Below are 21,701 nucleotides of genomic sequence, written 5' to 3'. Positions count from 1 at the left end.
CTAGGCATAGGAACATTATTATTATTATTATAAACATAAATATCCTTTAGACATTGTGTCAGTGCTTCTTTCCATGAGCACAGTGCATCACAAAGCCAGCGAATTCTTTTGACAACCAAAGGTCTATTTTTTTTTAATTATCAGCTCAAAAATATATAAAACTGTTTATTTACACACAAGCCAGAAATGCAGGCACTGAGACTTTACATAGCTGTAGGACCTTTACATCTAAATTATTTGGACACTAGAAAAAAAAAATTGGCTAAAGCTTCACTTGCATACCACCCAAATTGAGTTGCAAAAAGATCAGCCCCTATTAATCCACACAGCTGAGCTTAAATAGGCCTACAAGTGGACACTCCTGGAAACATTCCAATCAATCAGTTACCTGCAAGACACTATCCACACTTAATCCAACAATCAGTTCATTAGAATGGTGATTAAATCTTATTATACATATATATTTTAATTATAATATCTGGAGAAAATAAACATGGATGTCATGTCTCTGCTGTGAAGGCTACTCCCTCACACAGTGGTCTCAGGATAGAGGTGCCATAAGGTACACAGCAGTTCCAATCAAAAACTTAACATTTTGTTAAAAAATGAACAGGTAATGTATATCCCCCTGGAGGGTTAAACTGTGGATTAGCTAGCTAGCCAGTTTGAGGCAAGTTGTGGACATTTATCACAACCTGCCTGGCTAATGACCACTTCATAACAACTGGATGGACTATAGTACCTGTACCTTTCACCTGTCATGGTCTATTATGATTATATATAGATCTGGGCAGGCAGGCCAGCAGTAAACGCAGAGGTTTTGCTTGCTTGGCAAAGTTATTGACTGCTCCTTTCAGAGCTTTGGTGAGAACACAGGGAAACAAGCATCAGTTCCCGCTGAATAAATAGACACAACCCATGATGGAAAGTACATCAGATTCGTCAGGCCATGACAGTCTTCTAATAATGCACGCTCAAATACTGTTTGATGGATTTCTTGCTCTTCAAGTCGTGGGTGCCCAGTCTCATCCTAAAAGGGCTGGTGTGGGTGCAGATTTTTGTTCTAGCCTAGCACTAAGACATCTGATTAATTAGTTAAATCAGGTGTCTTAGTGCTGGGCTGACATCCAGCCTCCACCCAGCACTTATTGTGCCTTATATCATTGTCTTGATGTTGTAGCTTGTAATGCCTCCTAGTTTGAATTGGCATAGGTTAGGTCGGAGTAATGTTCACTGTGTGAACTGGACTTTAATGTGTTCATAGCCACGAATAACTGTACAAAATGAGTATTGTACCTTATCAGATTTGTGTTTTGTAGTTTTTCCAATGACCATCGGTATGCATGTATTGCATGTCGCTTTGGATAAAAGGGTCTGCCAATTAAATGTAATGTAATGATACAAAAACCTGCACCCACATAAGCCGTTTATTTCTGATAAGACTGGGCACTGCTGCTGTAGTGCTCAAGAAGTACTATTATTGTTGGAGACCCCTAATGTAATGACTCTAGTAGCTGGACCGTGTACATTTTTCTCTTCCTGTTAAAAGTTCACTGGCTAATGTTTATTGGTGAAAACTAGTATTTACGATCACTTCTCGAGATTCATTTGTCAGTCCAAAAATAATTTGGCATATAATATTCGATGTCACCTCAGGGCTGTGTAAGTCCTCTGTCGATTCAGGCTGTTTCCTGTTATGGCTTTTTTGCTCAGAAGTCATGAGAACTTTCATAAAGTTTATTTTGAAGTCAAAACTGACTGGATCAGTGAAATCTGAGCAGTTTTTTTACTTAATGTGTGCAGAACAGTCTGCTTGATGGCATTTGTAAAACAGTAATTGTAAAGCTAAAGGCTAGCAATTCACATTAGTAAGCTAATGCCATTGCCTACTTCATTTGAATGCACGGTATGCTATCATTAATTAATTTGACAGTAACAAAGTGTACATGAATACACCGTGTGTGAGAACATGCGTATAGCATAAAGCTTGACTACTCACTTTGGTTATATTTGGAGAAAATTACTGTATTAGTGGAGGCTTTCCATCAAAGCAATAACAGTGCTTCAAATTTCCTGATACAAGCATTTTGTTCGTCATGACTGCCTTTCATATGGTAAGAGTTAGTTTTACACACACCCACATCCCCATGGGAGGGGAGGAATGCACAGAATTGCAATTTTTTTATTAAAAACAACAGCCACGTCACCGTTTAGTATATATATTTTACCACCAGAGGGCAGGCAAGAACAAGTACAAAATGAATGAACTCAATGAAACTACCATAGACACTTTTAAAAAAATCTTTTGTTTTACCTAAAGTTTTTTTCTGTAGACCTCTCATGGCATCCAAGCATGTATAATGTTACAATGACTCACACAATACTCCCAATTAGAAGATATTTTAATGACATTTATTTAAATAGTACAGTCAGGTTTTTCCTTCTTTTTTGTATGTAAGAACAGTTATAACACATAAAAGCAACTAGGTCTCCCCTCCTGTTTCCAGAAAGCCTCAAAAACTGAGTAATATAATGTGGACTAGGCGGTTCACACTTTGGTGAAAGGAGACATTTTTTTAACGTTGCCAGCCCCCACCAGCATTATATGCGGCATATTTCCCCCTTTACCCATTTACATGGGGGGGGGGGGATCCTTTCTGGGGTCATGTGCAGGACAGGGCGGGGGAGGTTCTTCTCTGCTGATACAAAATATAACCTGGGGAGGAGCCTAGAGAAGGTGATTGGCATGTCCCGATTTTGTACATTCCTGTGTAAACACGGCTCACGTTAAATGCGATAGCGCTGAAGCGTGTAAAGCAATCTTCCTGTGTGAGAAGGAAAGGCCCGCGACTGTTCCTCCAGCCCCTTACTGTGGAGACTCGTTTAAAAAAAAAACCAAAAACAAACACAAAACAGGAAGGAGCAAAGATGCATCTGGTCGCAGGGATAATCTAGCAGGGCGAAAGTAGTCTTGACATCACCTTACTGGAAGAACACAGGAGCTTTCACCAATCATGGAATGTTGGTTACAGTGTTTACAGTGATTGGTGGATACTTTTGACTATTCTTCAGGGATCCCTGTAGGAATTACCAGGAAGTACCTGCAAAGTATCCACCAATCACCTTCAACATCCTTATAGGAAGTCACCAACATATTCTGTGATTGGGAGGAGTTATTCTGTTCTCGGGTAATATCAGGATCATCTGTCCTATATTTTATTACCCCCGTCTTGCCGTTGCCAGCTCCACAGCCCCAGCCTGAAACCACGCCACCAACTGACTTGTACAACAGTGCTTTCAGTACATGCCATTATTACAATGCCCCCTGGGCACATTTACCACCCCCACCCCCCAAAGGTGCTTACAAAACCACACGAGAAAAGCCTCAAAGCAGTCTGCGGACAACAAACAAAAACAAAAAGTACTTTTTCAGTGAGTGAATATCACTCAATTTGGCTCTCATGAAACAACTGTAGTGTCATTTTCAAACTGCAGCTACATAAAAAAAACAGTATGTGGATTCAGGGTTAAATGATAAACTACTGGGACTGGAGGGAGGGGGGGAGGGCGGAGGGGGTGACTAAAGCAGCTGTAGGGCTGGCATATCCCATCATGCCTCATTCTCAGTTATATCTACCACACCAGTGCTCTCTATTTTCACATTTTTTTAAATCCAGATTTAACAGCAGTAACTGATACTATGAGACTGACTCGTAGCTCAATTCGCTAGAATTCCTTCCGCAATGCTGCTCTTTGCACTGAAGCTCTTTGTACTAAAGCACTGCTGCTCTAAGTACTGAACCACAGCTGCTCTTTGCTCTTATTACTGAAGCACTGCTGCTCTTGGCATATTAATGAAGCATTCCTGCTCTTGACTCTTATTACTGAAGCACTGCTGCTCTTGGCTCATTACTGAAGCACTGCTGCTCTTCGCATTAAAGTACTGCTGCTCCTTGCCTTTTGTACTGAAGCACTGCGGCTCCTTGCCTTTTGTACTGAAGCACTGCTGCTCTGCACTGAAGCACTGCGGCTCCTTGCCTTTTGTGCTGAAGCACTGCTGCTCTGCACTGAAGCACTGCGGCTCCTTGCTTTTTGTGCTGAATGCTGCTCGTTGCACTGAAGCACTGCAGCTCTTTGCTCTAAAGCACTGCTGGTCTTTGCACTGAAGCACTCTCGCTCTTTGCTCTTTGTACTGAAGCACTCTTGCTTTTTGTAATGAAGCACTGTCGCTCTTTGCTCTTTGTACTGAAGTGCAGCTGCTCTTTGTACTGAAGCACTGATCGTTTACTGTTTCAGAGCATGGTGCGGTAGTGGGTGAAGTAGGCGGTGTAGTCTGGGGTTAAATTTATTTAATCTGGCCAGCCCCCAGTTACCCTCGCTTCCAACATAAAAAACAGGGAGGAATACTTAATCTACACAGCAAATATACATCTTCTCGAATATTTTGTAAAGAATAAATATTTTAAATTTTAAGAATTATGCAAACACGTGCCACGCTTGCGGTTAAACTTCCATGCATATGCCTTATTTACAAATTGAAAATACTGATTTCGTTTTTTTTTTTTTTTCCCCTCATTTTCTTTTTTTACCAAAAAAGTTTTGTCCCAAATTCAGCCGATCCACTTTCATCGACCCTACAGGAGGTCTCACCACAGTCGGCCGAAATGGTCAGGACTCCGAAAGCCTTTTTGAAAGCAAAGTCCTTTCCTCTGCACACAGGGAGATGTAAAATAATCTCTAAAGAGAACCAAAAGTCATACCAAAAAAAGAAAAGAAGGCAGTTACAAAAAAAAAAAAAAAAAAGTCACAGTACAAGCCAGAGAAAAGGAAGGGGGGACTGGGGGGGAGGTTGGTGGTTTCAATTGTCACTCTCCAACTCTGCTGCTAACAATACTGTTGTACAATTAATATTTTTAATATTCTATATTTTATTTCAATATATTTTAATTCCATGAAAAAGAATTTGGGGGGAGGGGGGGTGGAGTCAAAGACCAGCAGTAACAGCAGAGGCTGGTGCAGCGCAGCGTCGCCATGGCAGCGCTTGTCGCCAGGTTGCGCTCAGAGAGTTTGTGGTGCGAGGGGGGCGTGTTGAATCAGGGTGGGCGGGGCAGGGGCTCAGTCCTCTATGTACTCCCACAGGTCCTTCTCGTAGCCTTCATGCACGTGCTGCAGCAGCACCCTCCGCCGGCTCTCACAGTATCTGCAGGAGGCGGAGCAAACACGAGTCAGTCACAGTCGGCAGCTAAACAGTGCCACCTGGTGGCCAAATTACCAAACTACTAAACAATATCCTAAAATACTACTAAGAGTTCATGCATAAATCAATTACAACCCACAAACTAAACAATAGCACATAATAGTACATGTTTTGGGGGAAAAACAAAGTTTAGGAAAGACAATGAGAGAAATAGAGGAATTTTTAAATGACACTTTTAAAGACAGATAAACCCTATTGACAGCTCCACTCCAACCTGTATTTATCCTGCACTTTCTGTTTGATGTCCTGCAAGGAATCCTGGGAAATGTCCCGCTCCAAGTATCCAGACAACACCTCAGTGGCGTTCTCCAGGTCTGCCTGATTGTTCTGAATGAGAGAGAGAGAGAGAGAGAGAGTTAGCCAACTAGCCAGACCAAATGAAACGACACCGGAAAGCCCCGCCCCGCGAGCTCACCTCGAAGATAATGGACTGATTATTCTTCTTGAGGTAGAAAGCGAAGACGTAGGTGAACATGAGGGTGGAGCGGCACTGGCAGAGCACGTCCACGGCCTTCTTGAGGAACTGCACCTCGATCCAGGACATGTTGTGCTGCTGCATCTCCTCCATCTTCTGCTTGACCTGGGCGTAGAGCTTGTGCTCGAAGCGCAGGCTCTGCATGTGGTTCATGTAGCGGTTGCAGTAGAACAGGTAGCGCTGCAGGGCCGCCCGGGAACGCTGCAACGGCAGGGCCTGGCTCTCAGTCAAAAACTAACCTTACGGCCTGTGCACCAAACCTCACGCCAGCGCATGCATGCCCTGCACCTGTGCGACAAACCTTACACCTGCACATACAAGCCCTGTACCTGTGCGACAAACCTTAAACCTGCGCATGCAAGCCCTGTACCTGTGCACCAAACCTCACGCCAGCACATGCAAGCCCTGCACCTGTGCGACAAACCTTAAACCTGCGCATATAAGCCTGTGCACCAAACCTCACGCCAGCACGTACAAGCCCTGTACCTGTGCGACAAACCTTAAACCTGCGCATATAAGCCTGTGCGACAAACCTTACACCTGCACATACAAGCCCTGTACCTGTGCGACAAACATTACACCTGCACATACAAGCCAGCTACCTGTGCGACAAACCTTAAACCTGCGCATATAAGCCTGTGCGACAAACCTTACACCTGCACATACAAGCCCTGTACCTGTGCGACAAACATTATACCTGCACAGAAAACTCTTACGCCTGTGCACCAAACCTCATACCTGCACAGAAAACCCTTATGCCTGTGCAACAAACATTATACCTGCACAGAAAACCATAATGCCTGTGCAACAAACCTCACATCTGCACAGAAAACCCTTATGCCTGTGCAACAAACATTATACCTGCACAGAAAACCCTTATGCCTGTGCAACAAACATTATACCTGCACAGAAAACCCTTAGGCCTGTGCAACAAACCTTACACCTGCACAGAAAACCCTTATACCTGTGTGACAAACCTCACACCTGCACAGAGAACCCTTATGCCTGTGCAACAAACATTATACCCGCACAGAAAACCCTTAGGCCTGTGCAACAAACCTCACACCTGCACAGAAAACCCTTATGCCTGTGCAACAAACCTCACACCTGCACAGAAAACCCTTATGCCTGTGCAACAAACCTCACACCTGCACAGAAAACCCTTATGCCTGTGCAACAAACCTCACACCTGCACAGAAAACCCTTATGCCTGTGCAACAAACCTCATACCTGCACAGAAAACCCTTATGCCTGTGCAACAAACCTCATACCTGCACAGAAAACCCTTATGCCTGTGCAACAAACCAAACACCTGCACATATAAGCCCGCTACCTGTGTGACAAACCTCACACCTGCACAGAAAACCATAATGCCTGTGCAACAAACCTCATGGTGGGGCAGAAAACCCTTAGTACGAGCAAAAAACATCACACTGGTGCCCATGCACGAGACACTGGGAAAACGCACCCTTCCTCCTGCGCAAACTCTGCCAAAATCTGCCAGCGCATTCCTTTTCACTGCATCAAAGCCAGCTTACATCTGCATGTCACCACAACCACACTGAAGCTGGCAACAAGTCTGTATGTTTAGATCTGCCGAATATGACCCTCACAGATCGCTGACTGTATCAAGGAAGTGTGAAGTGATGTCCTTCACCAACTTCCCACACAGGCGCACGCACAAGAAAACACGCATGTGAGTAGGCAGTGCTATTTACAATAAGTCCTTTATCACTACTGCAGTGATTTATCTTTACCACGATTTATATTGACAAAGATTCATATTTAAACACACCCCCACACATATATATTACGAATAATTATACATTTTTTAAATTGTCAAAAAAAAAATCAATCCCTCACGACGATCGCCGATCCCGCTATATATCGTCGATCGGCACAACTAAAATACTCAACTATTGTTAAATAACAGTAAAACAGAAAGCCATGAGGCTTGGCTGCCCAACACTGTTCCTGGAGATCTACCATCCCGTAGGTCTTCATTTCAACCCTTATTTGGCACGCCTGGCTCTAACTAATTAGCAGCTCAGCAAGACCTCTAGCTGCGGAATGAGGCGCGCTTTGTTAGGGCTGGAGTGTAAACCCCACAGGGACGGGGGATCTCCAGGAACGGGGCTGGGCCGCCCTGCGGTAAGGGAAGGAGGAGGAGCTCACAGCTGTGGTTACCTCTTGGGCGTCTCGCGCCGCCTTGGCGTCGTCTTCGTTGTAGCGATTGCAGTTGTACCTGTGAAAACACAGCAGAAGCGCTCAGCACAAACAGGCTGCACAGTCTGCACCACATCCACATCCGCACACACACACACACACACACTCCTCCCACCCAAACTGCCGCCACGTAGGAGCAGCTGTCACTCAAACACCCAACCACTGCCCCTGGACCTCAGCAGGGTCCTGCATATGGTAAATGGTAAATGGACTGCATTTATATAGCGCTTTTATCCAAAGCGCTTTACAATTGATGCCTCTCATTCGCCAGAGCAGTTAGGGGTTAGGTGTCTTGCTCAAGGACACTTCGACATGCCCAGGGCGGGGTTTGAACCGGCAACCCTCCGACTGCCAGACAATCGGTCTTACCTCCTGAGCTATATCGCCCCATATCATTAGCCATGGCTGGTTACACAAAGCTCCTCACTAGTAAAGGAAGACTGACAGGACTACAGGAAGTGAAAATGGGTACAGTCACCATATTAACTGGTTAAAGGCTTTTCAAAATGCTACAGCTGGTTCACTGATAAGACATGATAGCTCTACCCAGTTCACTCAGTATTACTTGTAGCTGCGATTGTAGTACAGGCTGAGAGATGCATGCTGGGATCAGTGTAGGGGGTAGGACAGGCTGAGAGGTGCACACTGGGAATGTAAAGGCTGCGATGTGCATTCTGTGAGCAGTAGAGGATAAGTGCATGCTGGGAGTATGAGGCAATGGAACACGAACCAGGCTGAGCCGTGAGGCTCCCAGGGCCCCAGGCAGACCCAACAGAACTCCGCTTTGCAGTTCTGGTTCCGGCACACCATGTGATTACAGCCGCCGTCCTTCTCAATGGTGACGTGGCATTTGGGACACTCCTGGAAATAAAGGAATAAAACAAAAAAAATAAGGAAGTAGTTGGGTCTTCGGACCTCTGAATGGGCCAATCGGAAGGCGGCGTGAGAGCGCAGCTCACCTTCGTGTTCGCTGCGATCCAGTTGGAGGTCTCGCTGTCGTCGTCACACTTTTTTATCCATTTCCTCAACCACTGCAAAACAGGAAATGCAACTTTACTGAAACTGAGCTCTGAAATGGAAAACCATACCAAGGCAGGGGACCCAACACAAAACAAAAGTAAAACACACAGGCAATGAATAACGAGGGGGGGGGGAGACTACAAACAATGCTGGAGATAAGAAAATATATTACGTTTAGGAAAAAGTTATGGTTGCAATTCACTGCATTGTTTCACATTTTACTAGCGTCTATAGAGTTGAGGCATTAAGCCAAGTTGGAAATTCTTTGGTTTACAGTTTCTGCCTGCGCTGGAAGACGGCCCTGGTTTCAGAGAGAAGGCTGGTGGACTGCCTGAGAAACAGGCAGGTGGGGACTGCTCTTTGCAGTGTGCAGTGAACTGAACTCGCTGGGCACTCTCCTTACAGCGGTGGCCCTCATGCCTTCAGCCCTCGAGTTCCACCTCCTATTAGCATCAGTGAAACGGTTAGCCTGGGTAAAATGCACCCAGGGTATCACTGGGATTTTAAACAATACAAGAATAAAATATATGCAGAAATACAAACAGAGAAATATTTCAGGCATTGATGTATTAAAATGACAGTAAAATAATTTTTTTAAGTGTTGTTTTTTTCATTCGTTTTTGTAATGTAATACACTGGGCAACCACACAGAGGCAGTGTAACACTCCGCTGCCACGTGCACACCCCTTCTCCCAGTTTTCAGTCTGACAGAATTTCATACAATGACACCATAGGTAAAATGACAAAGCAAATACAGGTGAACTACAAATAGAGAGACAAATCAAGAGCCAAAATTGCACAGGTTTAGTCACTGGTTATAAAATTCATCTTTCATAAGTGTCATTCCTTTCCTACTAAAGTTTAAATTGAGTCAATTTGATCCAAACCAAACACGAGGGTTATATCAGAAACCACAGAGCTCAACAGCAGCTATTGTCTCTAACCCCGTCAGCCTCGATGGTCATTGGATTTCCAAGGCAAGCAGTTTCATTGGCTTAACAACTGAATCAACAACCCTCCCTCAGCACCTGTGGTGCAAAATGGCTGCAGTGTAGCACCCAGATGCGTGCTACACATCAGCGGTGGGCAGAGGGGAGCTTCCCTCCCACTTCAAATGGCTTCAGGTTGGACTGTAAACGTTGGTTGGTTTGGATTGCGAACTCCCTTTAATAATATTTTATGCTTAAAATACTATATCATATGCCACATTATACTTCAATACTATACTTCATATACAAAATACTATATAATATACAAATCACATTTCCATTTGTCTGCCGTGAATTCAAAGGGAAATGAACCAGAGTGCTCCTCTCCGATTGGGTAAAAGAAATTTGTGGCGGGAAAATTAAACGAGCTAGGTGCTGCAGGTGTGCTGTTTGCGTGGACACCCTTCAGAGGGCAGCAGCTGTCGGCTAAATCTCTGAATCATTTACAGCCTCCACAAGAAGCCTCCAGTCCCTGCACTGCGCAGCACAAACAACGGCAAAACCTAATTACACTCGATTGGAACAGCTGGCTGTGTTTTTACACAATTCGGCACAGTGGAGATCAATTATTTTTTAATCAGGACTAGACAGACCTCAAAAAAAAAAAACTAAAAAAAAAATACAAACCAAATGCACAAATATAAATGAACTTCTAGAAGGCACAACACAAAAATGCCCATAATAGGTTCTTTCTGCTCCACAGAAAGTTTCAGAATTGTGTACAAAGTGACTCACCCTTGATCATAATCATTATATGAATTTGTTCTAAACTGGTGTGTGACTGCATTACACAAAACCACTGAGAAAAAACAGCACAAACCAGGATCCATGAGCATGACCATCCTCTGTAATGTGGGGTGACTGCACCAGAACTACATTTCCATGTACACAGAAATGTGCCTTAAACCTAACAGACAGGAATGGCAATAGAAGAAAGACTCAATTCCCAACAGTACCAATGTGTCAAAAAAATGTACAGCACAAGATTGAGTGTTGTTGAAACAATGAGACTGCAGTCTGCACCGGTGGACACTTCCTGTGTGTAACAACGGCTGCATCGCGGCTGAGACCGCCAGAGAACCTCGCCCTTTTTCGAATACCCACCTTGCACTTGACGGGGTCGTGCCAGTTCTCGCCACAACTGAAGCTGCGGTGGAGGGGGAGAGAAAAAAGGAAATCAACACACCAAAGAATACAACAGAAACACCACATTTACAACAATAAAAATAGGAGCCTTGTGTTTTTGATCACAGCAAACTTTGCACACCTTAACAGCTATTACAAATGCAGCTGACGCAATAATTGGAGTTTAATGAAAAGACTTGACAGAGCATAATTTGGCAGGACTAGGTCAAAGCGTTGCTTCTGGCCTTTGCCCAACATGTTACATACGTTTTGAGATCAAACAGAAATGTTAAAGCAGCTTAGGTACCATATCATTACAACTGGATTCTTCATTGAGACATGACAGTGCAATATCGTGCAATGCTATATTTAGTTAAGTGGGTAACGATATGAAGGTCTCCTCTCGATTTGCGAGAAAAAAGAACATTCCAGACTAATGAAATCTCTACTTTTACTGTTTCGTCCCACTGCCATTGTTTCGGCAAAGAGGAGAAAAGAAGTTCTGCCGCTCTGCACGCTCCTTTCCTCTCCCTGCGTGTTTGGATTTCACGGTCGACGGCCGCAGACCCAGAAGACCTCCACACAAGGCGAAGAGCATTCTTGCAGACGAGCCTCTTACCAGAACTGGCGTCCGCAATTGCATCTGACGGGCTTGGCGTCAGGGTACTGCACTTTAACCACATGGTGGCAGTCTGGAGCCGGACACCATTTCAACAGTCGATTGCACTGAGGACGGAAGCAAGAGACGTGTCACATCAGAAGAACCCGACACAGCTTCTTAAACCGCTCTGAGCCACATTAAACATTCCCTCACACGACTAGCAATAACAGAACATAAGGACTTCTCGTTTTCCCAGTATTAAATAAATAAATAAAAATAAATCCAAAGTTTCTTTCCAACTACAGCATGATGCTTTAATGAACACATTACAAACAGATCTCATATTCATTGCTTTTCTCATAAATGGGCAGTTTTTTTATGTAAACCCTGAGTACACAAATAATCCCTTACCTGTACAAAACTATTGGTTATTAAGTGTTGGTACTTTAACTTCACTTTTGAATCTGTTATCAGCCTCCTGTGAGCAGAAGATAAGAGGACATCTTCATTAGCAATGCTGGATCCTGTAGCAGAGACCTTCACAGTGGAAACACATTGAAGCTTGAACCTAAAGCATGGCGGGTTGAGTCAGTTCAGGATCTAGCAGCAGCAGGTTACTGCGTTAGAGAGCGAAAGCTCATGCCTACTGGTGAAACACCAACCTGCTTCTAATAAAACCTGGACTGGTTCAAACCACTCCACAGTGGAAGTGTTATAACAGGGAGAAACACACAAGTGAATTTATCAATGGTAAACAGTTATTCAGCCTATCTAGGTCTGTAATTTGAACTACAGTCTAGAGCAGTGGTTCTCAACTCGGGCCAGAAAGGGCCGGTGTGGGTGCAGGCTTTTGTTCCAGCCAAGCAGTTACACACCAGATTCTACTAATCAAGGTCCCTAGTAAAGACTCCAAAGGTTGATTAGTAGAATCAGGTGTGTAACTGCTTGGTTGGAACAAAAGCCTGCACCCACACCTGCCCTTTCTGGCCCGAGTTGAGAACCATTGTTCTAGAGTACCCGGAACTGTTTAACTTCATCTTGAATATTCCGAGGATCTCTGTTCCCACTTTTACATTCCTGGTATGACATTCCATGCATAAATAACTTTGAGGAAGAAAGGTTCAATACACAATAAATGCTAAATACATTAAGTCAACTCATGGAAGCATTCGTGCATATGCGCTGGAGGAGGTAATACAATATGGTGGCCAGGCAACAACTCAAAAACGCACCGGCACTGAATGTGCGCTTGCACTCTTTCGCAAGTAACGTGCCCTCACACACACACTATCCGGTGATGTTTTTGAGGGAGCTGTTGACTGTATCGTCTTGCCTCGTGCAGTGCTTATGCAGTTTACAGTGTTTAGCACGGTACAAGTGAAACCGATACAGTCACAGGAGAGCAAGCTCTCGGCTGGACTGAACCGGTAAGACCCTTCTAATACAGTCCATGGGCAGCCTGCCAGCAAACAAACATTTGGCTGCGAGCTAAACTCTCACAGAAAAACAGTCCCGCTTATTCCCTTAGTCAGGTGGCAGTTGCAAGCCTTTGTTTTGTCTGTGAGCATGCAAACAAAACAAACACACTATGCGTAACCCGCTTCCAGCTACTCTAACTACGCAGTAAGAATGGCACATACCCGAGGAGAGCTGACTGTTGAGTTTGCATTACAGCACAAAACAGACTCAGGACTATTGCGGATAGGGACGCTTCATTGTAGTATGTAGAAATTTGTGACATGAAAAGAAAAACAACAAATAATAAAATCTAAATTTCAAAGGCCCCCCCTTAACTGATTTTTGAGGGCATATGATACATTTGACAATATTTTTGCACTGAGCCCCTATTAATTTCAAACCCTGAACACAACAACCAGATTAAAGCTGAACACTTGGGCAGCACAAGTGGGAATGTGAATGTGCATAGAGCGTTTTAATACTCACACTGACTGCAACATGCACACCTGTTCCATCAATTAAAGGTAAAGCAGCCATAAACTGGCAAAAGGCCAGACAGCCAGAAAGCAGAACAGTTCCAGAGTTAGAGCTGGATACAAATAAGCCCCATAGCAAGTCAAATCTTTTCAATCTGTGCAAATGAAGGTTAATAAAATACACAAAATGGCAAATAAATTACTGCAAAACATAGTAAAATCTAGGCTATATAGAATGTAGACCATCTGAACTTTCAGTCAGCGCATGTGTTGAATGTTTTAGTTGCATCAACACTGAGCTACCTAAGCAGTTTGATGTAAATATGCGCCGTACTGATTCTATTTAGCAAGTGTCATCACATCGGCACTCAGAGGACATTCGCGCTACCGTTTTCTACAACGGTACAGCAGCAGCTTTCAAGTAAATGGAGTAGATGATTAGCTAGATAACCACGACAGAAAAAAGTATTGCGAGACCATTTTGACCCAAGATGAAACTGAATGTTCATAACAAGTCACGCGAGTGACAGTGTATTTTGCAACCTGACTAGAATGAGTGTGCAGTTGCTAGGCAGCATCTATAGTGTGGGATAGTATTTGCTGAAATCTTAAAGTAAGGTTTCCATTGTGTTGTAAACCAATGTTTATTATGGGATGCCAGTGGTTGTTTTTGAGATATTAGTTGGACCCTCATGTGTTGCCCAGGACATGGCACCTCTCTTGTTAATAACCTTTAAATTTGAAGGCAAAACAAGCGTTTTAATTTTTAACACAGTGCAGCGACATTTTAAGAACAACTTTTAAGTCAGAAGACCTAGAACTCAGGTGTCAGAATCCAATCTTGGAGGGCAGCAGTGTCTAGCAATTATTAAGTCACTGATTGGCTAAGGAATCCACATACCTAGTTCCCAAGGATGCAATTGGCTGCTGACTGAAAGGAAAAAAACTGCAGACACTGCCATCCTCTAGGACTGGAGTTTTACACCCCTGACTTAGACCATTAAAATGCACCAGGGCTGCTTAGAAACACTTTAAGAAACACTTGATGAACACTACTAAAGTGACCCAGGCTTTTAATTCTGAAACAGACAACCATACTCTATAACCACCTCCATGCCATTGGTTCACCAGAAAGATAATTACTAGTATGACAAACTAAAAGGAATCTGGCTAGCAAACTGATTAAGCAGTTTTTTTAAAGGATTTAAAACGTCTGGATGGTTTGCTGGCTGCCAGCCTAGCCATAACTCATTCCATTTCAGCCAGAAGACGGGTGAACACCCAGCATAAAAAAACGGGAGAGCTTTCTGGAAGCTTGTGAGTAGCCTACATTGAGTTTATTTTCAGTAACAGGCTTGAAAGGTGTGTGAACCAAGGCTGTCTTACTGGCTGTTGGAATAATGTCCTCAGCAAATTAAATGGGAACACAAGAATACTTACATTACGGTGTTGTCATCCACCAGAATGTCACAGTTATGAGCAGGACAGGAAATGGTCTGGGGAAGAGGAAGAGGGTACATCTTTATTAGCTCTTTAAGGTGTGAGATCACAAATGTGTGATTAGAATGTTCTTAACTGTACATTCTATGGCTGATGTACCAATCTCTACTGGTAACTGAAAGCAATGTTTTAAAACAGACTAAAAAGTTTTTTAAAAAATGTTTTTTTTTTTTACAAAAATCAATGCTCTTCAAAGTGCCAACAGGCCAAAGCTCTAACAGACTTACACAAAATACATGACACAATCAAACTGACACAAAATTTTATATTGAGCAAGTACTTCGAATCAGCATGGTTATTTCAGGCTCCTGGCCCTGAAATTAAAGTCCCCGTATGGTTCGCAGCATAATCCAATTCCATAAAGCCACACCGTCTACGAGACTCACAGGAAGCTGTCACGTGTCACGGTTTGTGTTAGTGACGGCTAACTGAAGTGTCAATGCCACATGAAAAAGGTGCCAGGGCACAGTGAAGCCAAAGGTGTGTAAAAGCATCTCCGGACCCTCTCTGCTATGCTCGGGGAGTACAAACTCTGCACAGCAGGCAGCAGAGTCAACTTTAAAATTTAGGATGAGCGTGCCCGTGGGTAAATAGGAGGACCAGGAGCTGCTGCTCCCAAGTGAATACTGATCAAATGTCACTGCTCTCACAGGTAAGCTCACACACATTTTACTCTCGCCTGATAATCAGCCTAAGCTCTCTGTTTGGTCAGATGAAAATCCAGCAACAAAAAGGAACATCCCATTTGCAAATACGCTTATCCCAGTGTGACAGGCAGAAGCCCTGTAAATGTACAGTGCGGACTGTACAGTACCTGTCCCATTCCTTCCTCTATGATTTTGGTTGTTAAGTAGTCCCCCCAACACTGCATGCAGAACTTGTGTCCACACTCCAGGCCAGTGAAGTACTGTGAGGGAGAGAGAGAGAGAGAGCAGGTTATCACTGAGCACCATTACACGCTAGGGCTCGGGGTCAACCAACATTTACCAAAACTTTGTTTAGCAAATAAGTTAATGTACTGGGTCTGTCCACCCCCCTCCCCCCCCTCGTGCACAGTTGCCAGGTTAGATTTGGTAACTGCAGAACCAGGGGTACTTTGTATGTAAACAAACTAAACAATTAATATTTTACTTTTATTTGCCAGTCAAAGTTACTGACCGACTGCTTTAGGAACGTGTGTTTTGCTCAAAGGTACAAGAGTGTGTGTGTGTTGCTTAAAGGTACCCTTACAGGAATTGAACCAACAACCTGTAGGTTATCAGGCCAGATCAACACTGTCCAAACTGCACCACACACTTGCGCGTAAATTGCTTGCTCTTATTGACAGGGCATCTTGAGAACACTGCTCCTGCATAAAACCAGACTTCATATGTGCTGCCCGCTGCATACAGAACATGCAACAGAAGAACCAGTCCTCTGAAGGTCTCAGTTTATTTACTCAGGTTAAAGAGGGATATCAGGCTCTTTCCTGATTCTGAAATTTATGATGTTGTGACCACCATTCTGATAAAATGCCATGAGGTTTAGCAGAAAGGCTTGGAAAATAAAGTCACGTAATGCACCAAAACAAAGGCACAAACAGAGACTTCAAAGTGACGGTGCACCTTCTAGGGTAATTGACATTTCAGATTTAGTGTAGGCGATTGGCCCAGGCGATGCGTGTGTGCGCGCAATTAATAGTATTTCAGATGTTTGCAGACATCTCTGGCAACCTGCAGGTTTCACAGTGGCTGGGCATTGAGCATTTGTGGTCTAAAGAAAGAAAATCAACTTAAAATAACTCCAAAGAAGCTTGTGTAGCGACGTCATGCCTCTAGTGGCTGACTGTTCTTCAAAAACAAGAACCTATATTCGGTTCAAACTAATTCTGCAAACTCAGAGGGAGAGAAGTACCGGCACAACATGTAACATGATATTTATGTTTACAATTGTGAATAAACGCCACAAAATTAATCTGTCCATATGTACAACCTCTGGAAGCATAGCTTTGCTGTACAAACTCTTTTTGAGAGTTATTTGAAACATATTTTCTTGCTTCAGACCACAAAATACCCTTATAATGAGGCATTTTAAAGCCAGCAGGTTGTCAGAAGCTTCTATACACAACAAAAAAATCTTTCGCTGCACATAAAAACTGTCTGCAGCAAACAACAATGTACACTAAACTGAAATAATATCAAACCCCTCAGAGATTCCACCCTCATCAGCCCATTGAACACCATGCTAAAAAAAGCAAGCTTAAAATGAAACCAAGCCTCAACATGGACAGGAAAGCCTAAAGTGATGACTGGCCATTTGACCAATTAAAAACCTGGTCAATGCTATGTGTAGCAGGGCAGGCTCACATTTCCTACACCCAACTCAGACAGTCCTGCTGACAGACATCACCTCCAGCCATTATTTATACACAGAGACAAATGAGCATTGGGGGATTCCCAGCCTCAGACTGAAAACAGCAGCACTGATAAACAGCTCAATGCAGCACCCTGGAGCTCTGCAGCTCCTAGGGCTCAGTTCACTCCCTCTGAAACACACACATACACACACCCACGCAGACACACGTTATCAACTCTCTTTCCCACAGATACACACCCATTCTCCCACTCAAACACACAGTCACAGATATACACACACTCATTGGCACACACTTTCTCAGACAGTCTCGCAGACAGCAGACATTACATTGACCAATCTGTGTTGAAATATGGTGTGATGAAATTGTTCATATAACAACGCACTGTCTCTCTCAGGCCTACAGCACTGCATATTAATTAATATTTAGTGGGAGTGTAATGGTTCTCCAAAACCACAGTTCAGTTCCCACCTTGATTTGTAAGCCGATTCAGTTGTTTTCTTTTGTCTGTTATCTTGTTTTTTTCTTGTTATTGTGTGAAAAAGAAAAAACGGCAAAGCTTTTCTTTTAAACAAACGGACCACATTCCGAATGCGTTTTATTAAATCAATTTAGTGGCCTTGTTCAAGCTCGAATAAACAGCTTCATTTATATTTTTTAATATTCCCAAGATGAATAGTAACGAAATGATAATTAAAAACCTCACTCAGGACAAAAATAAAACGAGCAGTGTGAGGGGAAAAAGACATTGATAAATCAGAGGAGTGTCTGGAAAATATCAGCTGTGGCTACACAATGAGAAAACAAGCCACTGGTATCCAGCCAAGGCCAGCTTTAGCCCACCCTCTTCCACACTGCGCCCCTCACTCTCACAGGGGAGGGGTACCGGGCTGGCTGCCATTAGCTACATGGTAACATTAACTAATAGATAATGTTACCAAGCACCAACTTAGCTTGCAACATATATATATATATTTTTTTTAGCCAAGTACCATACCAACGTTACACTAATATTATTTCAGTTAATGGAGTAAATCATTAAAGACGAGGATAAATGCTTCTTGATCTATTTGGAAAAAGAAACAAAATGAAGCTTTTTAGCATTTACAGTTAACTACATTTTATTAGTTTAGTTTAGGCATCCTTAGAGTGATGTCAGTGGTTGCTATACATGTTACCATGTCTTAGTAGCCAACGTGACACCCACCTCATTAACCTTTTTATTCTCATACACAAAACATGGCTTCTGTGCTAGCTTGCTAGCTAGTGGGTCAACGTTTATAATAAATTAGCCCCAAATCATTGCCCACGCCAAAACAACTGAACAGTTCTGCTAGTTTAACACTGGCTTAAGAACATTAAACTGACCAGTGGATCGAGTAATTTAGCTGTATTCTAACCTTTCTCATGTAGCTTTGCTAGCCACTCTCCCCACTGCCAAGCGAAGAGGGGAGGTGATCAGGGATATTGTGAATAGCATTTTTAGCAACATGAATGATTATACATAGATGGTAAGAATCATTAGGCAGTGTTATAACAATCTCTACACTGAATGCACCCCTTAGTGCGTGGGAACCTCGCATGGTAGCTAATCCATACGGTAGCTACGCCATACGGTAGCTACTCCGTAGTGCCGTTGCAGCTATTTTGTGTTTTTCCTCGTTTGGTATTTAGCAGTTCTAGGCCCGGTTTCACAAAGCAGGATTACTGAGTTAGCTGGATAACCGCACAGAGTAAAACTCGGAACCTTCCCAAATCTGGAACATGGGCTGAAGTAAAAAGAGCTGTCCTGGGTTTTTACTTGCAGTGACAGTATCACAGTGTAGCTAATCATATCCAAACACTGCTTTGTCCACAGTACTTTACCACATTAACACTAGCGCTTTCCACGCATGGAACCCATAACATTGCTGGGTTCAATTATCCGGGTTAGGTTGTGGTTTTCCCCCATTCACACGTAGGTATCCTATATGAAACAAATTCTGTGACAAGTCTGCTCAGACATGACCACTCCAGATAGATTAGTGTCCAAAGCAATGCAAAACAACTGTTAATGACACGTCAATTGATCTTTAAAACAGCTGGATATTTTGCTGAATACTAGGTTTTGGCAGATGTGTAAATCCTACCAGCACAACACAATTGAAGAGTGCCAATTAAAAGAAAACTTATGGTAACAGCCAATACAGCTCAGTTACATGATCCAAATAACATTACATTAACAACAGAAGCATGGTAAGTCAGCTAAAAATCAATACTTATATGTGGAGTTGTTTTCGGTAAAACGCAATGAAAATAATTCTGTACAGCGACCTATATCTCCCCTTTATAAGAGGCCTACATAGACCTGCCGCTAGCCATCTTGCTACATTGGGTAAAAAAGCAACTTAAAACAGTCAGCTGAAAATTGGTTAAAAAAATCTTGTCATCACAAAAGCCTTGTCAAGCAAGAACAGCCGATTTAGTGCCAGAAACAAAAGGTCTTGCGTAACACTGTAAACTCTTGCACGTTATACACTGGAATGTTGCTGCTTTTGTTCATAATAGAGCCATGGCCAAAGTCTTCCATAAATTTCACCATGTCCTGACCTGGAAAATCGAAAGAACATCTTACACGGAAAACTGACTCCTGCTCCTGCTCACATATGATGGACACACACAAAATTGCCGGAACATTTAAAGGTTAAGATTAGAGCCCGACCGATGCCAGATTTTTGGGTCCGATGCCGATCCCGATTTTGGAGAGTCCTAGCCCACCGATTACCGATGTTTTGACCGATATTTTGTCAAAAAGTGCAACATTATCAAAACAATTTGAAAAAGTTATATTTTATCAAAGTTTCTATATTTGAGAACATTTAACGTATAAGCAAACAAATAAATAAAAATAAACAAAGAACTTTTTGATAGATAAAAAATGTAAAAGATATTAAATTAAATATATATATTAACACAATCTTCAAGTGGTGTGAATTCAAAATAACTCCACATGTTGCTTTTACTCCTTTCTTTCCCAGCCATCTATAAAAAATTAATTTAAAAAAAAGTTTTCCAGTTTCAAACAAGTATTTTTATGAATATTATTATTGTTGTTATTAATTTGTTATTATTTCTTAGTATCTATTCTCAGTAAATGAATTATATTTTCTTATTTTATTCCTACTACATGATCTCAAAGAGTAAGACTTTATCTAGCGAGCTTCCCTGTCCATAAGAATTTGGCGGTGAAGAAAACTACAATGCGCTCTGACGCGTGACTAGATGACACACACTCACTTGCAATAACGCATTAGCTGTTGACATAGCCTCATTATATCTTATTATTTATTCTCGGTAAGTTAAAAGAATTATATTTTCTTATTTTATTCCGACTACATGATCTCAAAGAGTAAGACTTTATCTAGCGGAGCTAATGAGTGAATCAAGTGTAACGTTAGATGAAACTAAATTGACTGGATGAAATACGTAACGTGAGGATTGTCCATAAGAATTCGGTGGTGAAAAAAACTACAATATGCTTTTGTGCAGGTTACCCGCGCTAACTGTTGGTTGATTCACTTCTCCAACAGCAATCCTTCTCTCATGTTATCACGACAAAGCTAGATAACATGGCTTAAAATGATTATTATACTTATTTAAAAATCGGGACACATCGGCTGCATAACTGCCGATCCCGATGTCGTCAACAAAGTCAAATAATGACCGATATATCGGCCAAACCGATATATCGGTCGGGCTCTAGTTAAGATGCACATCTGCAAAGGGGCTACTGAGACATTTTTTAACCTCCAACTTCTGTCATTTGTCTCTCACATTGCTTCCTTCCACAAACGTAAATGGGTTTTGATATTAAATGCAAGATATTATGAACTGAGCTCTAGCTAGATGGCCACCCTCCTGACTTGCCATGTCATATGAAAAGCCCTCTGTCTAAGGGTACTGACCGAATTAGGGTAGTTCAGGTAGCAGATCTGACAGTGCATGTCCTGTGCTGAAGATCTCGTGTTCATCAGTCGTGTCCGAGACTTCTTGCTGGGGTTTATGACGTGACATTCTGAGAACAGCTTGTCCAGGTTCCCGTCAAAGTACCTGAGGAAAGCAAGGGAGGTGTGGTATTAAGGTAAATTTGTATAAATCTTAATGGAAACTTGTGCACTGGTAAAGCTTCCATTAGGGGACCCTTCCAATTTGGTCCATTGTAACATCATATCAGTTCCCCAA

The 21,701-nt window shown here is 42.7% G+C and overlaps 1 protein-coding gene across 8 annotated transcripts in view; it reads right to left on the bottom strand.

Annotated features, from left to right (window-relative positions):
• Positions 1 to 2,384: 2,384 nt before the first annotated feature.
• Positions 2,385 to 21,701, bottom strand: part of LOC135254953 (E3 ubiquitin-protein ligase arih1-like) — a 30,386-nt gene continuing 11,069 nt past the window's right edge. Inside the window, exons 3-16 of one of the 8 annotated variants that reach the window (XR_010330002.1) lie at positions 21,425 to 21,569; positions 15,942 to 16,034; positions 15,068 to 15,123; positions 12,105 to 12,171; positions 11,712 to 11,818; positions 11,072 to 11,114; positions 8,918 to 8,989; positions 8,689 to 8,819; positions 7,908 to 7,977; positions 5,673 to 5,948; positions 5,472 to 5,584; positions 4,090 to 5,200; positions 3,988 to 4,038; positions 2,385 to 3,957 (exon numbers count right to left, since the gene is read on the bottom strand). Coding sequence is in view for 4 of the 8 variants with exons in the window: in XM_064335579.1 (XP_064191649.1) it covers positions 5,116 to 5,200; positions 5,472 to 5,584; positions 5,673 to 5,948; positions 7,908 to 7,977; positions 8,689 to 8,819; positions 8,918 to 8,989; positions 11,072 to 11,114; positions 11,712 to 11,818; positions 12,105 to 12,171; positions 15,068 to 15,123; positions 15,942 to 16,034; positions 21,425 to 21,569 (1,258 nt within the window). In the remaining 4 variants the exon portion in view is untranslated. Of the gene's footprint in view, positions 5,201 to 5,471; positions 5,585 to 5,672; positions 5,949 to 7,907; positions 7,978 to 8,688; positions 8,820 to 8,917; positions 8,990 to 11,071; positions 11,115 to 11,711; positions 11,819 to 12,104; positions 12,172 to 15,067; positions 15,124 to 15,941; positions 16,035 to 21,424; positions 21,570 to 21,701 lie in introns of all 8 variants that reach the window. The other 7 variants (XR_010330001.1, XR_010330000.1, XR_010330003.1 and 4 more) reach the window with 7 other exon arrangements.

Source organism: Anguilla rostrata, chromosome 5 (assembly GCF_018555375.3).
Source record: "Anguilla rostrata isolate EN2019 chromosome 5, ASM1855537v3, whole genome shotgun sequence".
Taxonomy (NCBI): Eukaryota; Metazoa; Chordata; class Actinopteri; order Anguilliformes; family Anguillidae; genus Anguilla; species Anguilla rostrata.
The sequence above is the reverse complement of the archived record's forward strand: the minus strand, read 5'-3'. Positions and strand labels throughout refer to the sequence as shown.